General features: G+C 40.5%; 2 protein-coding genes and 2 long non-coding RNA genes across 15 annotated transcripts in view; 2 read left to right on the top strand and 2 right to left on the bottom strand.

Annotated features, from left to right (window-relative positions):
- Positions 1-1322: 1322 nt before the first annotated feature.
- On the bottom strand, positions 1323-7001 carry LOC148728058 (uncharacterized). Its single transcript, XR_015988890.1, has 3 exons — positions 5877-7001; positions 5169-5296; positions 1323-4156 (listed from the first exon to the last, which is right to left on the bottom strand). It is a non-coding gene; the product is annotated as an uncharacterized LOC148728058 (long non-coding RNA).
- A 681-nt stretch (positions 7002-7682) lies between these two features.
- LOC111324491 (major facilitator superfamily domain-containing protein 8) lies at positions 7683-13631 on the top strand. Of its 3 annotated transcripts, none has more exons than XM_022928099.2 (3): positions 7683-9544; positions 11005-11037; positions 13532-13631. In XM_022928099.2, the coding sequence occupies exon 1, from the start codon at positions 8019-8021 to the stop codon at positions 9540-9542; it is 1524 nt and encodes a 507-aa protein (XP_022783834.1). In that variant the 5' UTR covers positions 7683-8018; the 3' UTR covers positions 9543-9544; positions 11005-11037; positions 13532-13631. The 3 variants fall into 3 exon arrangements, with proteins under 3 accessions (XP_022783834.1, XP_088581714.1, XP_088581713.1); XM_088725588.1 differs by lacking the exon at positions 13532-13631 and adding an exon at positions 12898-13036; XM_088725587.1 differs by lacking the exon at positions 13532-13631 and having other exon boundaries at positions 11005-11289.
- A 38-nt stretch (positions 13632-13669) lies between these two features.
- On the top strand, positions 13670-21178 carry LOC111324579 (retinal Mueller cells isomerohydrolase). The gene is made up of 3 exons (XM_022928216.2): positions 13670-13810; positions 16319-16834; positions 19700-21178. Exons 2-3 carry the CDS (start codon positions 16327-16329, stop codon positions 20710-20712), a joined length of 1521 nt encoding a protein of 506 aa, XP_022783951.2. The 5' UTR covers positions 13670-13810; positions 16319-16326; the 3' UTR covers positions 20713-21178.
- LOC111324673 (uncharacterized) overlaps positions 17026-22885 on the bottom strand; it is a 48898-nt gene continuing 43038 nt past the window's right edge. For 9 of the 10 annotated variants that reach the window (XR_015988888.1, XR_015988880.1, XR_015988881.1 and 6 more), the window contains 3 exons: positions 19019-19270; positions 18802-18887; positions 17026-18670 (listed from right to left, as the gene is read on the bottom strand). This is a non-coding gene — a long non-coding RNA (uncharacterized LOC111324673). The remainder of the gene's footprint in view (positions 18671-18801; positions 18888-19018; positions 19271-22885) is intronic. The other variant, XR_015988887.1, reaches the window with a different exon arrangement.

Here is a 22885-nt window from a genome sequence, read left to right as displayed (position 1 = left end):
CGCAACGATGATTAAAATCGTGAATAAACAGAGACCGGGGGTAGTAATAATTGTTTTCAAATCAAGATAGATGTTGAAAAAGCTGACAAAGCTTACAAAGGCGTGCAATGTGTAGCTGAAGAATGCGAAAGAGGAGGAAGTAGAAATTAGTTTAAACAGACAAAGACCAACTTTCGATTAATGACACGTTACGAGCAAGTTTAAACTCCCTTGAACTTTAACAGGGTTCGTACTGTCTTGCAAGTCCGTGAATTTCAGGGCAAGTCTTCCCCCCCCCCCCAATGAATTCAACCAATCCTTGGATCGTCCTTCAATTTTTATTTCTAAAGGTTTCTTGAGAGGGGTGGGACGTTAACTTTTTCCGAAAAACCAACTTTAAATACTGAGTCAAGCGCTGTGCGCTAGGGTGGTTTGGAAATTAACATGGAGCGCGGTAGTAGATCCAGTAATGCGTTATTGACCAAGCAGGAGGACTCAAACCTGAGCCAAGCGTTAAGAGCCAAGCGAGAGCTTGGCTGCAGGTTACACAAGGACAAAATGGCTGCAATGCTGGCCACCCCAGAAAACGAAAAATAAGCAAGGATTAATAGCCAATCAGCTCACAGAATTCGCTGCATTTTGCACCGCTTGCGAAGCCAGCCATATAAAAAGGAAAGGTAATACATATATCTTATTAACCAAGCGCGAGGGCCGTACTGGGAGAATATCGGCCCGAGGTCTTGACAGTACGGACCGAGCGCAGCGAGGTCCGTACAAAAAAGACCGAGGGCCGATATTCTTCCAGTACGGTCCCGAGCAAGCTTGGTTAATAAGAGATTTATTATACGACTGAAGTTCAAAGGGACACAAGTGCGGTATCACTCGGGACCATTCGGGACAGTGCCCGGTCCAATACTTAGGGAATATTGGACCGGCAATAGAGCATTTTGATTGGTTGATTTTAGTTATTGGCCCTCTGACTGCCCAAGTCGTGTAATAAATCGGCGTAATATAACTTTTAAAGCAAGAATCTCTCCCAACATATTCATCTAAGGTAGTAAAAGTTTAAAATGTTATGAGAGCTGAAAAAGAAAGGGTTCCGGTGTAGCGCTTATTCTGAGCTACAAGTTTGAATGGCCGAGGGGTGGGCACTTATTCAAGGAAATAAGGTATATCGATTACTTGGGGCTGTGCGCGTTATTTCGTGTTGTTTCATGCTTTATATTATCTCATATTACCCAGTTTGTCAGGAAATCAATCGTCGTCGTGTGTTTACGTCCTACAAAAACGTCGCATCAGAGATTTCACGATCTAGCTTCGCAAAGAAATGAACCAGCAGTATTTTGTCTTGTGTTATTTATTGAGTTTTTTTGGCAGCATTTTGTGTTTTGACGTTCTCTTCCCGTCGCGGTTTGCAGGGCGACTTTTAACAGTAAATGAAGCTGTTTTTCAAATTTTTGTCTCAAACGACTATTTATTCCTGTCGCTCTGCTGTAGATATAGGTGAAGAGCTCAAATAACTGAAACGTTTGCGTCGCAAGATTTTCTTCACATTATATATCCCAGAAAACCTCAGGCATTACTCTGAATGCCAGAACTTCAGCCTGGGAGAATCAGAAAGGATAGATAATACTTCCCTATATGAACCATGAATGAAAAGCTAAGTAAGTCAAATATCTCAGAAGCGCTCAGGCATTACACTGAATGCCAAGACTTCAGTCTGGGTGAACCAGTAAGGCCGATAGACAACACTTCCCTAGATTAACCTGTGAATATCTAAGAAAATAAGAATGCTAGTTATCCCAGAAGCACTAAGGCATTACTGTGAATAGCAGAACTTCCGTTCCGCCTGGTTGAACCAGAAAAGATAAACAACACTTCCCCCTACTGACCATGAATGAAAAAAATAAGTATGTTATATATCCCAGAAGCACTCAGGCATTAAACTGAATGCCAGGACTTCACCCTGGGTGAACCAGAGAGGGTAGACAACACTTCCCTATATCGACGATGAATGAAAAGCTAAGTATGTTGCATATATCCCGGACTTCAGCCTGGGTGAACCAGAAAGATAGACAACACTTCCCTATATTGACCATGAATGAGAACCTATGTATGTTATATATCCCAGAAGCGCTCAGGCAATACACTGAATGCCAGGACTTCAGCCTGGGTGAACCAGAAAGGATACACAACACTTCCCTATATTGACCATGAATGAAAAAACTAAGTATGTTATATATCCCAGAAGCACTCAGGCATTACACTGAATGCCAGGACTTCAGCCTGGGTGAACCAGAAATAAATGGACAACACTTCCCCATAGTGACCATGAATGAAAAGCTATTTTAAAGTCTATTGTATATCTCAGAAGCGCTCGAGCATTACACTAAATGCCAGGACTTCAGCCTGGGTGAACCAGAAAGGATACACAACACTTCCCTATATTGACCATGAATGAGAACCTATGTATGTTATATATCCCAGAAGCGCTCAAGCATTACACTGAATGCCAGGACTTCAGCCTGGGTGAACCAGAAAGGATAGACATCACTTCCCTATATTGACCCTGAATGAAAAGCTATTTTCAAGTCTATTGTATATCCCAGAGGCACTCAGGCATTACTCTCAATGCCAGGACTTCAGCCTGGGTGAACCAGAAAGGATAGACAACACTTCCCTATATTGACCATGAATGAAAAGCTAAGTATGTTATAAATCCCAGAAGTGCTCTGGTATTACTCTGAATGCCTGGACTTCCGCCTGGGTGAACCAGAAAGGATAGACAACAATTCCCTATATTGACCATGAATGAGAACCTATGTATGTTATATATCACAGAAGCGCTCAGGCATTACACTGAATGCCAGGACTTCAGCCTGGGTGAACCAGAAAGGATACACAACACTTCCCTATATTGACCATGAATGAAAAGCTAAGTACGTTGTATATCCCAGAAGGGCTCCGGCATTACTCTGAATGCCACGACTTCAGCCTGGGTGAACCAGAAAGGATAGACAACAATTTCCTATATTGACTATGAATGAGAACCTATGTTTGTTATATATCCCAGAAGTGCTCAGGCATTACTCTGAATGCCAGAACTTCAGCCTGGGTGAACCAGAAAGGATAGACAACACTTCCCTATATTGACCATGAATGAGAACCTGTGTATGTTATATATCCCAGAAGCACTCAGGCATTACACTGAATGCCAGGACTTCAGTCTGGCTGAACCAGAAAGGATAGACAACACTTCCCTATATTGACCATGAATGAAAAGCTATGTATGTTATAAATCCCAGAAGTGCTCAGGCATTACACTGAATGCCAGGACTTCAGCCTGGGTGAATTAGAAAGGATAGACAACACTTCCCTATATTGACCATGAATGAAAAGCTAAGTATGTTGTATATCCCAGAAGCACTCAGGCATTACTCTGAATGCCAGGACTTCAGCCTTACAATTGGTGAACCAGAAAGGATAGACAACACTTCCCTATATTGACCATGAATAAAAAGTTCAGTATGTTATATATCCCAGAAGTACTCAGGCATTACACTGAATGTCAGGACTTCAGCCTGGGTGAACAAGAAAGGATAGACAACACTTCCCTATATTGACCATGAATGAAAAGCTAAGTATGTTATAAATCCCAGAAGTGCTCTGGTATTACTCTGAATGCCTGGACTTCAGCCTGTGTGAACCAGAAAGGATAGACAACACTTCCCTTTATTGACCATGAATGAAAAGCTAAGTATGTTATATATCCCAGAAGTGCTCAGGCATTACTCTGAATGAAGGACTTCAGCCTGGGTGAACCAGAAAGGAAAGATATCATTTCCCTCTATTAACAATGAATGAAAAACTAAGTTTGCTATATATCCCAGAAGCTCTCAGGCATTACACTGAATGGCATATAAATCTTAGAAATATGACAAATAAATATATATCTCAGAAGTGATCAGGCAACACTAAACAAAATAATATTTTTAGAGGATAAGACTTCAAGAAAATATATTTTTTCTAAATAAAACAATGTTGACTGTGCCTTACCACAATGGGTGCACAGAATTTAAAAATTAAAATGTTATACACTGCAGGCAGAGCACATAAATTAACATCCCATGGCTCCTCTTCAAGGAGAAAGAGCAAGTCATCTCTTAACCCCTTCCATCTGAAACAGACAGAAAAAAAACAGTGAATTTAGTTTCCACCTTTATACTCCAAACTTACCATATTTTTGCTGGTTAACTGGGTAAAAGTGAAGTACAGCTCCCCTAAAAGTCTGTCGGCCGACTGTCTAATTTAGTTTAATTTAGTCCATTTTCACTGCATTGTTTTTGCAGTGGGGAAGGACTAGAAAGGAACATAGGAACCATTCGTGCTAGTCCACCCTCCCACCCATCCCACTCCAGGGGAGGACATCCATCACACAGTAATCTCGTGTGTGGGAAATTAACGTCTCCTACCCCAACCCTGCAGGAGACGGGACCTCCATTTATTCGTCCCTATCCGAGAAGACTAGAATATCTAACCATTTCTTGATATTATAGAAAGGTAGCAAATTCTTCTCAATTATTTTAAGACCTTGAGTGTTGGTCCGGCCGGGGCTCGAACCCTCGACCTCCCGCACAACAGTCCAGCGCTCTATCCATTGAGCTAACCAGGAGGCGGTTAGCCGGCAGCATACCAACTGTTCCTCAAACTAAGTATCCCAAGTGAGATTTAAAGACATGTATTCCAATAGAAAGTGAAATACCATACTGCAAGCTGGAACTTTTTATGCATGTCAATGCAGAAATGCAGAGTTGTACCTACCCCCCAATATTTGCTTTGCTCTTTAGGAAACACTCGGCAAAGGCTTCCCCAAAAGGAACACCAGAACAGGCACATTCACACAAATAAATTGCATGTATCACTCAATAATGAATTAACTGAGCTAAAGTCATATAATGTTCACCACTATTTGTAGATATACAATCACTGTTCACTACAGATAAAATATGTTCATTTCTATGGACACCTTTCGCCTGCCTTTCTGTAAAGTCAAGAAAGCCAAGAAAGCCCTCACTAATTGATTATAAATAAATTGCATAACAAATACCGGTAGGCTGAATATGTCTTGTGCTAAATATTGTATAATTCCGCCATGTTGCATGTTATTTAGCATTGCAGGTATAACCTACCTTAATAACTTTGCAGAATACACAGCACTCTGTTTTTAATCCTTGCACGCAAAGTTCATTGATATATTTTTTGGCATCACTAACTCTTTGCTTGAGCAGCATTATCAGTGTTTTGTAATCAAGAGTAACTGTCATGAAGAAAGACAACAAGATAATAAGAAGTTGAAGTTTAAATAGCTACACCAAAGATCTCAAATGGTATACTTTCCCAGATATTTTCTAACACTGCCAAGTGTAAAATGGATTCAATAATTACTATCACGGAGCTAGACATGTAACATAAAAACATTGCAAAAATAAAAATAATAAGATAAAAAAAATATAAAGAGTCAAGATTGGCACACACAAATAACCTGGAAATTTAACTTTAAAGCATCTTTCATTAACTACCATTCCAGTTTTCTCAATGGCATCCCTCTGGCGATTTAAAATCTTTTATCGTAGAAAAATATAAATGGAATAAATTATTATACTGTCAAGACCCTATCAAGGTAACAAACCGGAAATTTCTCCTAAAGTAGCCATAAAAAGTGATCATAGCTAGAAGACTTAGTGGCTCAGTGTAAAATCAAACCCAGCCAATTATGTGATTTTCCTGCCAAGCAGAGATGAGTTCTGATACACCGTAAAACCAGCATTTACAACAAAACATAAGACAGCAAACTCACTTTTTCCAATCTTAATAAAAATATAAACGTTATGACTTACCCCGGTTCGTCTTAGCTTGGAAATGCTAAGTAACGTTTGCCAAGCTTTTCTTGATCCAGGATCCTCGACTGCAGTTTGAAAAACAGCAGGGTCCAGTCTGGTACTATGAGAGATTGCAAAAACTGAGGGTTACTGTCCCCCAGTATTGTTTGCAATGCTTGTAGTAGGCTCAGCCAGCTGCTGTTAATTCTAGTTTTCTCAAGGATGTCGTTGAGCATTCGTCCCACCTCTGGACTGTGGACCTGACCTACGATATACATTTGATCGATGTCCACACATCCTCGCGGCAACCTTCTCCTCAATTTTAACTCTGATGCTGGTCTTAGTTAGCTAATTCTTGTTTTTCTTCTAATAGGAATTCTAGCTGACTCCGCGCTTGATTGAGGTCGGCCTTCTGAGTTGATCGTTTTCAATTCGAATAGCTGCGGAGGCATCACGAACTGCTTTCAGCTCCTCGCAAAAGTCATCGCTTGGTTGAGTCTTGCTAGTCTCCCTTTTGATTTTAGGCGAATTTATTTTAACGATCAACCAAAGATATCTCACCACTTCTCCTTCTTTGAATTTCTGCCGGAAGATGGTAGAAACAACTCCAAATAGGGAGGCGATGGCCACTTTGTTGTTCTGAACATATCGGCCATCCAAGCTTCCGCCTTTTTTCAAAGCTGGACCGCACAAAACGCTTGGAAAATGTGCCACTAACAGGCTACTTCAGAAAAACTTGCTGACTCTTATGCCACATTTCTTGAAATTTAAGATAAACCATTCCCTTGACTCATCTGGAGGAGGATGCTGCAATTCAACCCTTCGAAGTTTGAAGGGATCCATAACTGCACTCGACCGCGGGAAACTAAACATTCCCGCTTTTGCCTATGCATATTAATATGAAATCCAATCTCGAAAGGTCAATAGGCCGATCCAGCCCCTAATAAAAAAGAGGCTTCATTGTACCCAGCAGGAACAGAGATTGTACAAATTCAAGTAATTACTCAGATTACTGCGAGCAATTATCAAAAAAGGCTGTCATGGCGATGATGGAAACTTAGTCAGTTTATGACGTCACTCCATAGCAACCAGCCTTTTCAAATATTTCAACTTCCGTTTACCTGTGGCTCGTGATGTGAACATAACCAGAACCAAACAAACTGTTAGACTTTTCCTTCTTGCGGCTTTGCCACTCGCCTCAGAACTCTCGCTTCGCGAGACGTCATCGTAAATTTCGGATTCGCCGAATTTGAATCACGGTATTTAAAAGAAGTCGACTTGGAGCAAGTCTATCAAACTGTTTGCGGATGCACTTGCGATGTGTTTGGAATTGAGTCTGAAATACTGCGTCACATATATTTTATAAAATCAAGACTTGGAGTTCAAATTTCCTGAACAACTCATTTCCTAAATGCTTTTGTTCTGGGGCCATCGTAATTTGATCATAAATAAGACACAAACAGCAGTGATAAACATATTGAACTTGCACATTCTGTGCTCTCTTAGTTACAAAGTGTTGTGACCAGAAAAAAAGGGAAATGAATTGATTAATCACTTACTCTCGGAACTTTTAAAGGACAAGAATAATCACACGAATAAAATTTAATCAATTTATCTATTCGTGTACTTTTTTTTTTTTATTTCTCTGAAACTCTACTAAGCCTCAATTTTGACTTCCAGTTGGCTCTACCCAGTTCTCAGGCTCACGACCAATCACGTAGACTATTTTCATGTGGGCGTAAGGGGGCGTTCTACTGACGCAAGTCGGGTCAGTTGAGTGACCATAACAATGCTCATCTGTATGATGATATTCTCATTTACTGAATTGTTGGACGTGAATTTCATAGCCGTTATCAACAAGACTGATGAGATGTCGCTTTCAGAACAGTGTGTTTCCTTTCGCTGAATAACTGAGATACTTGTTCTGACAGAAAAAGAAAAAAATTACGAGCCCAAATAAAGGTTAGTGAAAGGTTGACTGATGTACAACGCGAGACTGGTATGATCAAGCGTGAAGCGTTCGATACGCCACGTGGTTGCGCCTGACCTCTGCCCAGCCTTCTCTCGACATTCACTGAAGAAACAGGAACTGGATGAATAGTAACTTTGATCGCATACTACTGGTCGTTTTGTGCGGAAAGCCGGTTGACAGGCTTCACAATGTCGACAAAGAACCTTCTATCAACCTTTGCCGTCCATTATTTTGGTTTTACAATGGCGTTGGACTATTCTGTTGTGCTTTTGTCAGTGAAACTGTTGTGGAAGTCGCTCGGTGGAGGCGCAACTTTGTATGGTTTTATGTTTGGTAGTTACGCTCTTGCTCAAGCCGTTGTTTCGCCTCTACTAGGGTACATCTCGGATTTACGTGGCTTAAAATTCGTCGTGATGTTGTCATTGATTATTAATGTAACGGGAAATGTCTTGTATGGTTTATCCGTTTTGGCGCAGTCGCTTCATATGGTTTTTGTCGGTCGGTTTGTAGCAGGCCTTGGCGCGGGTTCGGTGACCCTTTCGCTAATCTACTTGACGAACACGACTCCACGAGAAACCCGTGGAAAATCAGTGGCCAGTTTCAAGCTTGCCCAAGCAATTGGTCTTTTAGGAGGACCTCTAATTGAAATGTTTCTTGTACCTCTTCTGGCAGGTCATGAAGAGACGACCACAACGACTAGTAAAATATTTAACTTGTATACAACCCCAGCTTGGTTGGCGACCGCGAATGTTGTGTTGATCATGTTACCACTGACAAAATTCTTTTTTAAGAACCCAATGGCGCCACACATGGCAATGAAGTTTAATTGCAGAGAGGCAAAAAGACTCATTGTCCACTCAGCAGTGTTGATGTTGTCAATGTTTTTCGGAACGGCGTGTTTCTGGGGAATTATTAGCGATTTATTTACCCTTGCCTTTGGACAATACCACCTGATATCGTCTCAGAGAGATCTATGGAAAGTTTTTATTTCCGGCGAAATCGCTTTCGTTGTTGCTGGAATTCTCCTACGGGCAACAATTCACCGAAAAGTCTCCCCTGCGATGTTCTCAATCCTTGGGTTGATTGTTAATGTCTGGGGATTTGTTTTGCTTATTGATTACAGATTATCCGACGAACGTTTGAAGAATGGCTTTTACTTTGGAGCGGTTGCTCTCTCCACTTCCGGCGGAGCGTTCTTCTTCACTGGAGCGGGTGTCTATTACTCGCAAAAGATCACCGATTTCAGCGATGAGGCCCGAAATCGCCGAGGAGTTTTCCTTGGGTTTTTCAACCTCGCTGAGGCACTCGGTCGATTCGCCGGACCCGCTGTTATTTCATTATTTCTTCGTTTAACAAACAAAGGAAACGCATCATGCAACCCTGACAAGTTTGATCCTACTCACTGTCAAGTTTTGAACGTAAACATCGTTCTCGCCGTCCTCTGCGGAATCCTTTTTATAAACGTTCTGCTGTTTATATATTACCACGTTGTTCACGGGAAGAGGCGGACAGATGGATTCCTGCTTAGCAATACGGACGTTGCCAACCCTGGGGAAGGAAGATTCACGTTTAGGGACGAGACGTACAATTATATGGAAAGGGAAAAGGAGGGAAGAGTACCTTTCAGTTCCCAGATGGAGTTATCTCCCCCACAAACTCATAGGACATCATCCCATGCCTCTTCTCAGGACAGCAGTATACACACTGTCTAAACGTACGGTTTTATTTCAATTGTACAAAGTATGAATTTAAAGTACTCAAATCGGTAATGGTAAGGTATTATAGGTTCAAATTATCAGAGATTTACTTTCGGTTCTGTCGCTGTTTGTTTGCTTAAATTGAAAACTTTGAATAGGATGAAAATTGCCTTTAAAGACTACCACCCGCTACTGCATCCTATTCAAGTTCTATGCAAATCTTTTAGGTCTTATCGAATATAATATAGTCACGCATTCTTTCAATGAATCGCCTGCATTTTCAGCCGAGTTTTTGAATGACAATGTGCAGATGAAGAAAACAAAGAGAAGTACATTTTGAGCAGAAGAAAGTGATCGAGAACTTTATCACGAAATTCAGAATTTATTTTTCCTTGTCGCCTTTCCTTCCTCGATTTCTGAGAAATGCCCTGGGGCTATTCAAGAGCCTTGAACACGTTTTACAACCGCAGAAAATTGATGTGTTTTCGTAACATTCTTTAGATATAAGCATCTTAGAGAATGATTCAATACACATTCTTTCGATGAACATAATGGATGAAGCTTCAGTTTGATTGACATTCACACAAGAAAATATTTTTTTAATGATATGAAACCGGGGAAAATTGGTAAAGATTGTTAATGATAAGGAAAGGTTAAATTTTTCATAGTTGGACTTCAGAATTTTGCTTTTGTGTATGAAAATATTCCAAACGTAACTTTAACTATAAGAGTGACGGAATGCGTCAAAAGATTGTATCGAGAATGGTTACGTAACCGGTGCGTTACAAGCTCTCGGAAAGAACGGAAGCTTGAAGTTTCCTGGAACTACAACAGCATTCTCTTAGGTGGAGTCTCATTCACTAGTTCGTATTGAGGTTTCCATAGATTGTGCTGTAAACTTTACCTGAGTTAAAATCTTTTTGTTTCAGTACAATATTAAATAAAGGTCTAAATATAATTGAAGTTGACATCACTCAACTGTAACTAATGGCATTCAATATTAATAATGGTATGTACAGTGTTAACTTTTGGATAAAATATCCGGTTTTAAGAAAAAGATGATGAGTCATTATTTTTCTACTCCTTTATATTTTGTCCACCAAGAAGAATTAGGGAATTTGTTCAGCGATTAATTCGGTCTGGTTGTTCGTTTTGTCACCCTGTTAAAGGCGTTCTGTCGGTAACCGGGGTGCGATAATTGCCGAAGAGCGAAAACAGGAGGGAGGTTTGCACACCGTTTAAAAACTGAACGTTTATAACAGGAAAGCACAATATATGAGATTTTGTATTTGCAAAGAGAGCTACTATCTTTTGCTGACGTGTTAGTTCACCTCTGACTTGTGAAAACGTGGTATTTGTGCGACATTTGCAATTGCGCATTCCACAAAAACGAATGGTTATATTTACGTGTACTTTTTGATTTCACTTAGAGTTTACCTATAGCTTTTATTCATGAATGCCTCCACTTTGGTTTTAGGAGAAACTCAGCACAAGACCTACAGAATTTTCTGTAAGTGTTATTTAGTTACTTCGTGTAAATAGTTTGAATCTCTGATATCTTTAAAACACTGCTTAGGTACATACAGGCTTTAATTAACCAAATTGTCGAACTTTTAAACAAGTCTTGTGTCAAGTTCACAACTGTTGCCGTGAGTTATTTCAGTTAATGAAATATTGAAGCCGTCAGTACAATCCTAAGAATGAATACCTAAAGCTACATAAAGTTTGTTAAATACTCACTAAAAATTTTATCTTTCGCAAACCAGGCTTTGACATTTTCTCAAGCGCTTGGACGTTTTGCTAAGCGTCACAAAGGGTAGAAAGGTGTTAATCAAGACTCAATGTGGTTAACCATTAGTCGAAAAACGGCAAAAAACTTAGCTGTTAGGCGTAAAACTGACGAATTTTTACCTCCAGTCGTAAAAAGTGTTCGACGTTAAGATCTTTCTTTTGTCAGCAATGGAAATATAGTGACCGATTGCTGTAAAAAGGCCAAAATTTTTTAACCGTCAGCGGTATGGACCATATTGATCACCCCAATAAGGCACCTTAATCCCCCGGGAATACACTAGAACTGACACCAGTAGATAATACTATCACGTTTCATACGGGGATGCTCGTCGTCTCGCTTGGGGGTGTAAATTTTGGATTTTGGTCTCGCTTAGGGTGCTAGGCAAATTGCCAATATTTCAAGCCGCCAAGGTCTCGTTTAGGGTTCCGCGAAGAAATACAGAATTACGCAAAGAGAAACAGAAGCAAAATTTTCATTTTAACTTGTTTTGTTTACCGTATTACCTCAACATTAACTAGTTTTCTATTTTACCAAGTGCCAAAGAGACAATGCATGAACATGAGCGGTCTCTTTTAGGGGTCAAAATTTGCTTAAGCCACGCCCAGATGGTCTCTTTTAGGGGTTAAATTTGAAATTTCCAACGAGCATCCCCGTCTGTTTCATATGGGAGTCCCCCCCCCCCTCCCCGGGGTTTTATATACCATATAAAGGAACTTCATCACTAAAAGTATTTTAGATCACGTTTTGTAACATACAAAACCCTGCACTTTAGACTTGAACAAAACACTAATTCTGTAAAATAGAAGAACACGAAAGAATGAGTAAGAGACCTTGGGCGCCGGCCGATCATTACGTATTTTCTTATTGACTGAGTAAGAACGGCCCGGACGGGGCAAATATATGTCATCATATGGCTCCAATTCAAAACAGACGGAAAGAGAGCAGCGAGGTCCTTACGTCGTGATCGAGAACCACATGTTTAACCGTCCAGTGTGATCAAACTAAGCTAAACTAAAGTCACTGAGCATTTTATCATAAGATCACCACTCTTCCTTATTCTTCAAGATGCAAGATGCAAAACTGATGCACTGCATCTTGAGGGCCAAAGGTGTCGAGTGCGGCTTTTTCCGGTCCTGAGTCACACCATTGCTTCGGCCCTCATGCAACTGAATTCTTCAGGATAATAAAAGCGCCTGGGGGCTCTATGCCGGGTCATATCGATGGTAAAACGAATTCCAAATGACAAGCTTTGGCTCAAAACTTTAACATGTTAAAGTTACCGTGAAGTTCCTTTATACATTACCACAGGTCGCACGTGATCATTGCTGTGATTTTTTATAGTCATAAGACTGGGAGAAGCTTTGCCCAACTCAGTTAAGTCGCCGCGTTGACAGATTTTTAAGAAGTTTTACAACGGTGAAGAAGTTTTTTTTTGAAGTAAAGAGTAGTACAGAAAAGGGGTCAGAATCCGGCTTTTTGTGAAGTTTTTTTATAACATGTCCGAAGGGACTATATTACTCCGGGCAAAAAATGCATCGATAGTTTGTCAACTACCGAGAGCTACCTTATTCCTTTAAGATGAAAGATGGCCTACACGACTGGAAGGAATGTAGCCACGAGAAACCATACACTCTCTCCCCTCCATTCCCCACATTCCCGGCGAGTGCACATTTAAAAGTTCCAAGTCGAACTTTTTAGCGTGACTCTCTGTTTCGTGACGATGTCCTTGTGAGGATTCATTTCACTTCCTGAAGAGCTTCTTCAGATGAGCGCGGTGACGTTAACCCCTTGGAACGCTAATTGCAGTCCACTTCCGATAACTTGAACCTTCAAGAGAAAAGAATGAAGGTATGAGTGCTTTTTGCGGAAAACATTTTGAAAATTTAATTTGCGAAATTACTTCTTATATCGCATGCGGGTCAATGTCCAACTTCACATGATCCAATTGAACTTTGTAAGTTGTTTTAAATTTGACCCCAACTCAGAGTCCAGCTAGGGAGAGGTTCAACTCCATAGGAGCTCAAAACTCGAATACAAACAGCCCACCCCAGACCTGTAACTTGCGTTTCATATCAGCAGTTGGTAATATTCTTGAGACCCATATGCATGGACACTTTATTTTTTGTTTCAGTTTTGCCTGTGACAAAGGGAGACTCGGAAACGCTTTTATTCTGTCGCCCGTTTTTACGTTGGTTTTTTTTTTTTTTGATAGAGTGTAGTCACCTAACTAGAACAGTTTCTGTGATGAATTACGCCAAACTGAAACCGGCGTGAAGCCTACCTTGTGTACTCGGCTCCAGTCTCCCAGATTAATGTCGACGCGTCTGTAACGTGATTTGCTCGTGGCGTGACAAGACAGAACATGCACTGCTACACAACATATCCCAAGGTGTTCCAGAGCTGGAGTGTTAATGTGGTCAGATTTACCTCTAAACAGGACACAAACGTATATCGGCTTGTCCAGCGTTGTAGGAAGATACTATTTAAAAAGGTAAGAAGATTTTCCTTGCTAAGTGTCGTTCTTAGCCTGAGGTAAAAAATTTTCAGCTGGAAGGACACGAGTCATTATCACATTCTTTTTCTCGTTGAATTTGTGACAACAATTAATGCAGCTGTTTGTTCAAATATTTCCTCCTTGTTATGGCTCTGCAATATTTCAAATCTTTATGCTATTCTGTCTCGTCGCCATTGCTGTATTATCACTGAATTGTCGTCTTCTGGGAGCCATTATGGTAGATTCGAGGAATATTTACGCATGGAACAGCCTCGTGTTCGATGCATTCGTGCTTCAGATTTTCAATTATGCAACAGTTTTCTTCGCATGGACAGGTCCGATAGGAAACTTAATCTTTTCCTTTTCGAAAGATATACCTCCGTAGACATAAGCAGTCTCAACTGGATAAGAATTGATGTAGGTGGAGATTTATCTCTCGTTTAATCAAATTATGTCGTTGTTTTGTGTTAACATTTCGCACCAGGCCCAGAATTTCGAATCACGTTGTGAAAAAGTGAAACTTTACCTAGTCATCGAGAATAGATTCAACTTAAATACGAACTTTCACAGATATTCCTTTATCGTTTTTCTCACTTGCACTGTGAGAGCGAACAGTTTGTCGTGAAAAGTGCGAAAAAAAAAAAAACAATTAGCGAACCAAATATGATATGAATTTGTTTTCTTCAAAACACTCTTGGTGTGTGAATTAATGTCAAAAATTGTCACGCGACAGCATTCTGAGATAGAAGTGCAGCTTATAAATAATCATTATCATGTTTGATTTTAACTGTGAGAACCCAAATCAATGTAGTTTTCATAGACTGTTCGAGCTGCACATTTAATTGTAAAAGGAAAACTTTCTGGAAAATTTCAGAAACCTTGATTGAGGCAGTAGGGTTTAATGGGGTTTGGATTCCAGTGTTTGAGTCGCACCTCTAAATGGATTTCGGGTTGAACCCGGAGACTTCGACTTCGAGTTACGTTTGGTTTTATAATTTTAAAATCAGATTACCTCAGTTAAAACGAAATTTGTTAAAAATTCAACGCTGTGTGAAAGGAATAACGCCACTAGCGGCCAAATAGATGCGAAACCTCGTTCTCAAAGACACTTTTTTGTGCATTAAAATATCTCATTCGACAAACAACAAGAACCTCTGCGGCGAAAATTAAAAAAAAAAATGACTTCGGAAACAGACACGACTAGGCTCAGGATCGAAAAATACATCAACATCGCCACTAAACTTAACTTATAGAAAGCAGCAATTTCGATCTTCGCAGCGGGTGAGGAGGAATTTTATAACAAAAAAGGCAGGGTTAGTCTCCTCCATTTGGTCTCGTCGGATAGCATGTGTTGCGTGACGAGACCAAACAACGGCGAATAATGACAACTAAGGCGCAGGGTTGGCTAAAAAAAAAAAGAACCGCACGATCCCGTCACACAATATCAGCTGTTAGTTCTCAACGTATAGGAAATTTCAATGGACTAACGGCGTTTCCTGGAAAATTAACATCAAAGTGGAAAGAGATAAATATTTCCCGCAGAGAGCAAACTCCCCTCGGCATTAACAGCAGAGGCTTAAACTACAAGTGCCAAAGTACAACAATCTCCCATGATGGTGGGAGTTTTTACCATTATAACCTAAACTCAAAGTCCAATTCGAACACAAACTGGAACTGGAATGGTTCGGGATTTCCTCAAGTCTCAAAAGGCCGAAGAGACAAGCAACTGAAAGTAAAATGGATATATCAACAAAGTTGAAGTGGTAAATTGGCCACCGTAGCGATTACAAAAGCTGACGTTTCGAGCGTTAGCCCTTCGTCGTCGCCCCGACGAAGGGCTAACGCTCGAAACGTCAGCTTTTGTAATCGTTACGGTGGCCAATTTACCACTTCAACTTTGTTGATATATCCAAATTATTTCGTTACTCCCACCGACGCAGCCCCAAACAGTTTCTTTCGAAACTATCAGCCTTTATTGAAAGTAAAATGGAATGGTTAGGTATCGATCTAGATTCATAATGGGGATAACATTTCGTGACATGTTTTAGCGTGTTGTTCTTGCAACGTCCCTTGATGTTTTTTTTACATTACTTCTCAAGAACACGTTGGGCAAATTTTGCGCAGTAATGTTTACGACAAAGAACTTCCACGCAGTTTAAGACATATTTAGTCAAAAGAAAAAAAACCGAAAGTAACTATAGCTCGCCACGTGCTTATTTGTCCACTGTATTTTCAAATTCACACAGCTCCCATGTAGTGGATCAGCTATCAATCTCCCTAATTCATATTTTTCTTAAATTTCATCACTTCCTACTTGATATTGTTTGGAAATATTCTGTCTTGTTTACTCGTGGTAGTTAAGGAGTTAAAGGTATCAAGGACACAGTGGTGATTTTTGTGGGGAATGCCCCCCCCCTCCCTGGAATTTCTTTGCATCTGTACTCTTATATTTGTGCCTGTTGGGTAAGAAGAATCAGTTTCTAATTTCATCTCTAAATTTGAAAGATTTCACCATGACTACTGCAGAGGGTCTTGCGTGCCTGTTCCAGTCCGTCGAAGAACGTCCTGAGCCAGTCGATGCGGAGATAAGGGGTAAGATTCCCTCCTGGCTGAACGGAACCTTAATTAGGAATGGGCCTGGTAAGTTCGAGTGCGGCGACATCCCGTTCAATCACTGGTTCGACGGCCAAGCACTTCTGCACCGTTTCCAGATAAAGGATGGCCATGTGACCTACAGCAACAGGTTCATACGGGGCGATAATTACGCAGATTCTCTGAAACACGGCTCCGCAAATCACTTGGCATTCGGTACCTTTATTCCCCCAGATCCGTGCCGGAATATCTTTTCCCGTTTCTTCACGAAGTTTTGGCATGGGTACGTTGCTTTGGACAACACGAACGTGAATATTTTTCCTATGAAAGACAAACTGTACGCCACTACCGAGACGAACTTCTGGCATGAATTTGATCCACAGAGTTTGGAAACTCTGAATAGAGTTGACCTCACAACGGAGTTTCCAGGTAACCACAGTTGAGAGTTACGCGGGAATAGTTAGACAGATATATTCCATTATCACTATTTAACATGAAGGTTATTAGCTCGAGAGTTCTCTCGCGTGGCAAATGATCAGGGTGAAGTCGGAGTGAACCATATCACGTCGAAATCGAGAGCGAAAGACCTTATTGATTGAGCACACATCTAACAGTCGTAATTTAAAGGCAGGGTTGCTTTTATTGATTATTTATTGACTATTTATTTAAAAACGTCACTCCAAGTGATATTCACTTGACTTACTATCCAGAATAGACAGCAAGAGACATAGCCAATCAGATTGCAGCATCTGTGATAGAATGGGAGTAGATTTATATTAATCAGTCTTCTTCGGTTTTAAGGGCTCTCCTCTAGAGTCTCAGGCAAAACTTATTTATTTATCTCAAGATTTGTATATATATATAGAATATATACAGAATATATATAGAATATATACAGGTGCTAGAACAAAAGGATATAGCATCCCCTACAAGGTTCAACCCCCTTACCCAACCCCATAAACCTAAAAAAACAAAACATATATATGATCAGATAAAAGCATCTTAACAAGAACATGCGTTTCTTATATTCACTCTTCTGCATTTTTGGACAAATAATCTTGTATGAGCGAATATTATCCCCACCAAAAACATAATGCAGACGCCAGAAGAAGAAAGATTTGAGCTTGCGCTTAAAGGAGTCCAGGAAAGTAGCTAACTTAATGTCATCAGGAATACTATTCTACAAAATGGTAATTCTGTTGAAGAAAAAATCACGGAAAAGTGAGGTGCGAGTTCTGTTTGTTCTAGGATAAAGTTCAGAGCTAGCTCGGCGATAGCACCCCCTTAGAAAGGAAAAATATTCATTAAAGTGTAGTGTAAAAATTACATCTCCTTTCAAGTACTTATAAAAGAAAACTAAACCTAGATACTCTAACCAATAATTTAGCGGAAGCAAATTTAGTTTAATCAGACGATCTTTGTAACACAGATCACTGTTTCTACCTACAATAAAACGCGTGGCTCTTCTCTTTAACCTGGAAAGGGATTCCCTTTATTTAACCAAATCAGGGAGGTTCTAATTTGGTGCAGGGTTTTTCTGTTAGTTTATCTCTTGCCGTTTAAGTAATACACAGGTGTGTTTCAGAATATGGTTCCGTAAAGGATAAAGAAAAAAAAAAGACTTTGCCCTTGTTCTTAGGCATAGGTCTCGGAAACGCTATCGTTTATAGGTTCTTTATTGAGTTCCACCTACAGTTTTCTTCTCATCATTTTGTAGCTATTTTGGAATACCTGAGAAATGCCCTTTACAACCTTCCAAGATTTTCTTTTCCAACGTGAGAACAGGAACGTAAAATGAATGATGGCAAACTGAAAGTCTCAGCGCCACTTTTAAAGTGAACGGCCCTCGATGAACCGGCTGTGGTGTTTCTTAAAGTAACGCCAGCTATTGTCCGCGCGTTTGCGGTGCTTCAGTAAGGACTTTACGAACCAGAACGCGACGCAGTTTGAAAACACCGAAACCGAGAAGGGCCCGGGGCGAGAACGCCGTCACGAGCGCGGGAAAAAACAAAGTTACCGATGCGAACGTGACGACAGAGACAGAGCTGTGCAAATCGTTTTAACTCCGCTAAACATATTTTCGTTTTATAGCTGCTGTTATACGTCATAAATGGCAACATTCAGAGAGGCAAGGGAAGCTTTATTGTTTGCCTATTCTATCCCAAATTTCGCTTTGCGACGAACCCTTTCTTGTTTTGAACGGATTCTCGGAAACAACCTCTGCATAACAGGACATCATACTCGCTTGTTCAGTACATCACATTACTGCGTGAGAAAAGAACAGTCTGCGTTAGTTTGTTTTCAATGAAGAACATAAATATAGTGTAAACTCACCTTCATCGTATAGTTAAGCAGGGCAGGAAATTGAATCTTCTAATGAACTAAATTGGACTTACTTGACAGTTTTCGACTTTGAAATCGAACTCGGCGGGTATGCGTGTTGTCCATTCATCGTAGCTGTAACCAATTGACCTGCAGTAAACTGCAAATTAAAATGTTTGTTTGGTATTTTTTACAATAAATAACACTTTCATGGACTCAGAAAAACAGTTTTGCCTATGAAGTAGCATAAGAAAATTTAATTCTAGTTCAAATTCATTATAAACTACTCACGTTTTCTGGAAACGCTGCAAGTGCTAATCTCGTGTTCTGAACGTGAAGAAGACGCGTTGCAGTTTGGCGTCAAGCATGCGCAGTGAAGCACTGTGTGAGCAAATTACATCCGGTGACGTTTCAGGCTGCGACGCGTTATGGTTCATAAAGTCCTTACTCTCAAGAACACGACGCAATGCTCCGATTGAAGTAGATTCATGGCCAAAGCAATTTATATGAGGAATGTCTCAGGAGGCGGTGACCTTTTCCAAGCTGTAATGAATTGAGAAACAAAACGATCCGTCAGAAAATGAACAAGATACTTACTTCCGTACCAATACTCATGGTCTTAAAATAAGTGAGGAGAATTTGCTACCTTTCTATAATCAAGAAATCGATAGATATTCTAGTCTTCTCGGATAAGGACGAATCAACTGCAGGCCCCGTCTCCTGCAGGGTTAGGGGTAGGAGACGTTAATTTCCCACGCACGAGATTACTGTGTTGTGGATGTCCTCCCCTGGGGTGGGATGGGTTGGAATTGGCCCTTAAAAGCCCCCATGGGGAGTAGTCAACTAACGTATGTATGTATGTATGCATGTATGCATGCATGTATGCATGTATGCATGTATGCATGCATGCATGTATGTATGTAGTTTTCATTTAAACAACCCATTTTTTGACTATAAGGTGCTTTTTCATAGGCGATGCCAGAATCAATATCGCAGCCGCTCATCCTCAGATAACCCGTGATGGTTCTGTTCTTAACGTTTCCATCCAATTTGGTCCCTCCTCCTCCTACAACATCTTCCAGATACCACCATCCTCTGGGAAATCGGACGAGAAACCTTTAGATGGCGGTAAAGTCCTTTGTTCCATTCCGCAAGCCAGTGGCCTTGGCTACATGCACAGCTTCGTTCTCACGGAGAATTATCTTGTACTCACCGAAACACCGTTATCGTGGAATTTATTGCGAATTCTGACGACCAGATTGTTCGAGTCAAGTATTGCGGATTGGCTCCACTGGAATCCGAACCAACCCTCAAGGTTTCTAGTAATCGACAGGAATAAAGGAAAACATGTTGGTGTCTTCACAACAGAGCCGTTTTTCGTGTTTCACCACGTCAACGCTTTCGAAAAAGACGGCAAGATTCATCTCGACGCTTGCTGTTACCAAGACAGTCAAATTATCGACGATCTTTACCTACATAACGTGCGAACCCCCAAGAAGACTGTCAAAAGGAAAGTTCCCCTTGCAGAAGTTCGTCGCTACGAGCTTCCCCTGGCAGAACTCGGCGGAAAGGCAAAGGAGAAGAAATCTCTTGCTAAGCGGGCAGATGGGCTTGACTACATTTTATTGAACGCAGGGCTAGACTTGCCCCAGTTCAATTATGCTGAGAAGAACGGCAAAGAGTACAAGTTCGTCTACGGCGTGGGAACGAAGGAGTTTGTTTTTGACCATTTGATCAAGGTCAATGTCGAGACGAAGGAGTGCGTCACATGGGAGGAGCCCGAGGGATTTACTTCTGAGCCTGTGTTCGTGAAAAAGCCTGATGGGAAGGATGAAGATGACGGTGTAGTTCTGTCGTCCGTGATAAATACCCGTGATCAGACCACCTCCCTATTGGTGCTGAACGCGAAAGATTTCAAAGAGCTGGGCCGAGCGATTGTAAATGGAGTTACTCCGATGAATCTTCATGGCTTGTTTCAGAAATAACTCTATTTGCTACTGAGGCAGCCAAGTTTATATCATAATAATGAATAATTAATAATAATAGTTTTAAAACTTATAGAGCGCAAATGAACATTAAAATATGATCAAATGCGCGTATCTTCTTTCTGAATGTTATTCAGGCCAGCGGCTGAACTTCTAAAGTTCTTCCTACAGTTATGAAACCAACTTTTTGGCATGTCATTGCCCTTGAAAGTCTTAGCTTTGTATTTAAGTCTTCTAATTTAGAATTACTACCTACTATTTGTAAACACTGTATTCAGTGTTGTGCGCAAAGCTTTGCTGTAGTTTTGATGCTATCACTGTAGAATGAATGTCCTAAGGAACATTGTAGTCGCTTAACAGACCCACTCCTTAAAGCCTTCCAAGGCAGGCTGTGATACTAAATGTAAACCAAAGGGTGTTAGAAGTTGTTCTTGGTAAAAAAAAAATACTTGATTTTCTTGTGAAATTTTTTTTTCGGATGGGCCGGTACGGAAAGTCCGTCGTCAAAAGTGTACAAAAAAGTGATCGTTTAATGAAAGAAACATTTTGGACCAAAGATACAGTGCAAATAAGAAAAAAATTATGGAAAATACGTCAGATGTGGCTAAAAGAATATATGGAAATAATTCTTCACCTGATGTGTTAGGAAAGAAGAAAGTGCATCTATTAACGCAGCAAAATATTTGTCATTGAGGAGGGCAACTTTGAAATAAAGTCACACCAGTTCATAAAAAGTGATTTGTCCATTTGGTAAATCATTTGTGCTGGGACTGGGATTAATCCCGAGGGTATTAGAGGCATTTAAATACGCCATTTGGTGTGTAAAGATTATATAATCGTGTAATCAACAGGAGAAGAGTGTGCCAGAATTTTTGACTGTTTTGAACTCGTGGCCTGAGGTGAAGAATTAGAAGGCTAGGTGTCGACACATGAAATGGAACAATTTGCATTTTTTTACAAAAGTCAAAAATTCTGGTACATTCTTCTCCTTTTAATTACACGATTATTTAATCTTTACACACCAAAGGGCGTATTTAAATGCTTCTAATCCCCTCGGGATTAGCTCCAGTCCCCGCACAAATGAATTACCAAATGGGCAAATCAGGAAGTACAAATGAATAAGAAACCCTTAGTGAATTAATTTTTCTCGATAAAAATGTGAAAGCCACTGGCTACTCTACAAATATTAGAAGACCTCTCCAACCCACAGTCAGAATTTTAATGGTTGCTAATGATTGGACCGAAAAAATAGAGTGCTTTTGGTTTTGCTCTAATTCAACATGTGGTTTGTCCAGAAACTCGCGCCATTCCTCCACCGTCCAGTCTGACTCTAAATCAAATATAGCCAACTAAATAAACGATTACGAACTTGTAACGCCAACTCTTCCGAATAAAACGCCTGCACTGTAGGCTAACGATGAACCAAAAACGAATCTCTCCTTCAAATAGCTGTCTTTTTTCGAGTAGAAAGGTGAGGAGAAGAAATTAGAAGAAATGTATGGCAGACAGCAGGAAGAATTTATTTTTACTCTGCCCGAGGTATAAATTCGGCTTAATTTTTTTTTTTTTTTTGCGTTCAGTCACAAAACGCAGTTCCACTACAGCGCATGCGTGAAGTGTAAGCGCATGCGTAGAATGAACCCTAGAGCGCATGGTTTAAAGCAATGGCTGCCTTCGGGACAATTCCAGGCGGAGTGCGCACTCCGATTGCATTGCATTGTGGTAGCGATATTTTCAATATGGCGGTAAAAGCGGTAGAAATGGGCAGAGTTTGACTGAATATTCCGTAAAAGCTAGGCCATTTCTTTTCCCTTTCACTATAGCTAGATATGATTTGATGTATTTTGAACGTGTAGAAGTATTTTCCGTGCGTATTTGTCACGTATTATATCGTTCTCAAGGACAAACGCAAGCAATGTTTTTTAGCATGTAATTTGAGACCGGTTTTCCAAAAGATCAAATTCGTTGTACGTCGTAGTTTGAAGCCTTTCAAAGATTTGTATGGCCACTTTGATCCCTTCTTCAACAGCTCTGACCAAACGCGCTCAAACGCGCTCCAACGGTACAAATGTTTCATGCATTTTAAGTGATGGCGTTTGAGACCATTTTGTGGAGCGAAAAGGCCCATTGTTGCGTTTAGTGTGTTGCCTTAGATAGCGTTACTACTGCAAGG

Source organism: Stylophora pistillata, chromosome 6 (genome assembly GCF_964205215.1).
Source record: "Stylophora pistillata chromosome 6, jaStyPist1.2, whole genome shotgun sequence".
NCBI lineage: Eukaryota > Metazoa > Cnidaria > Anthozoa > Scleractinia > Pocilloporidae > Stylophora > Stylophora pistillata.
This window is presented reverse-complemented; position numbering and strand designations above follow the sequence as displayed.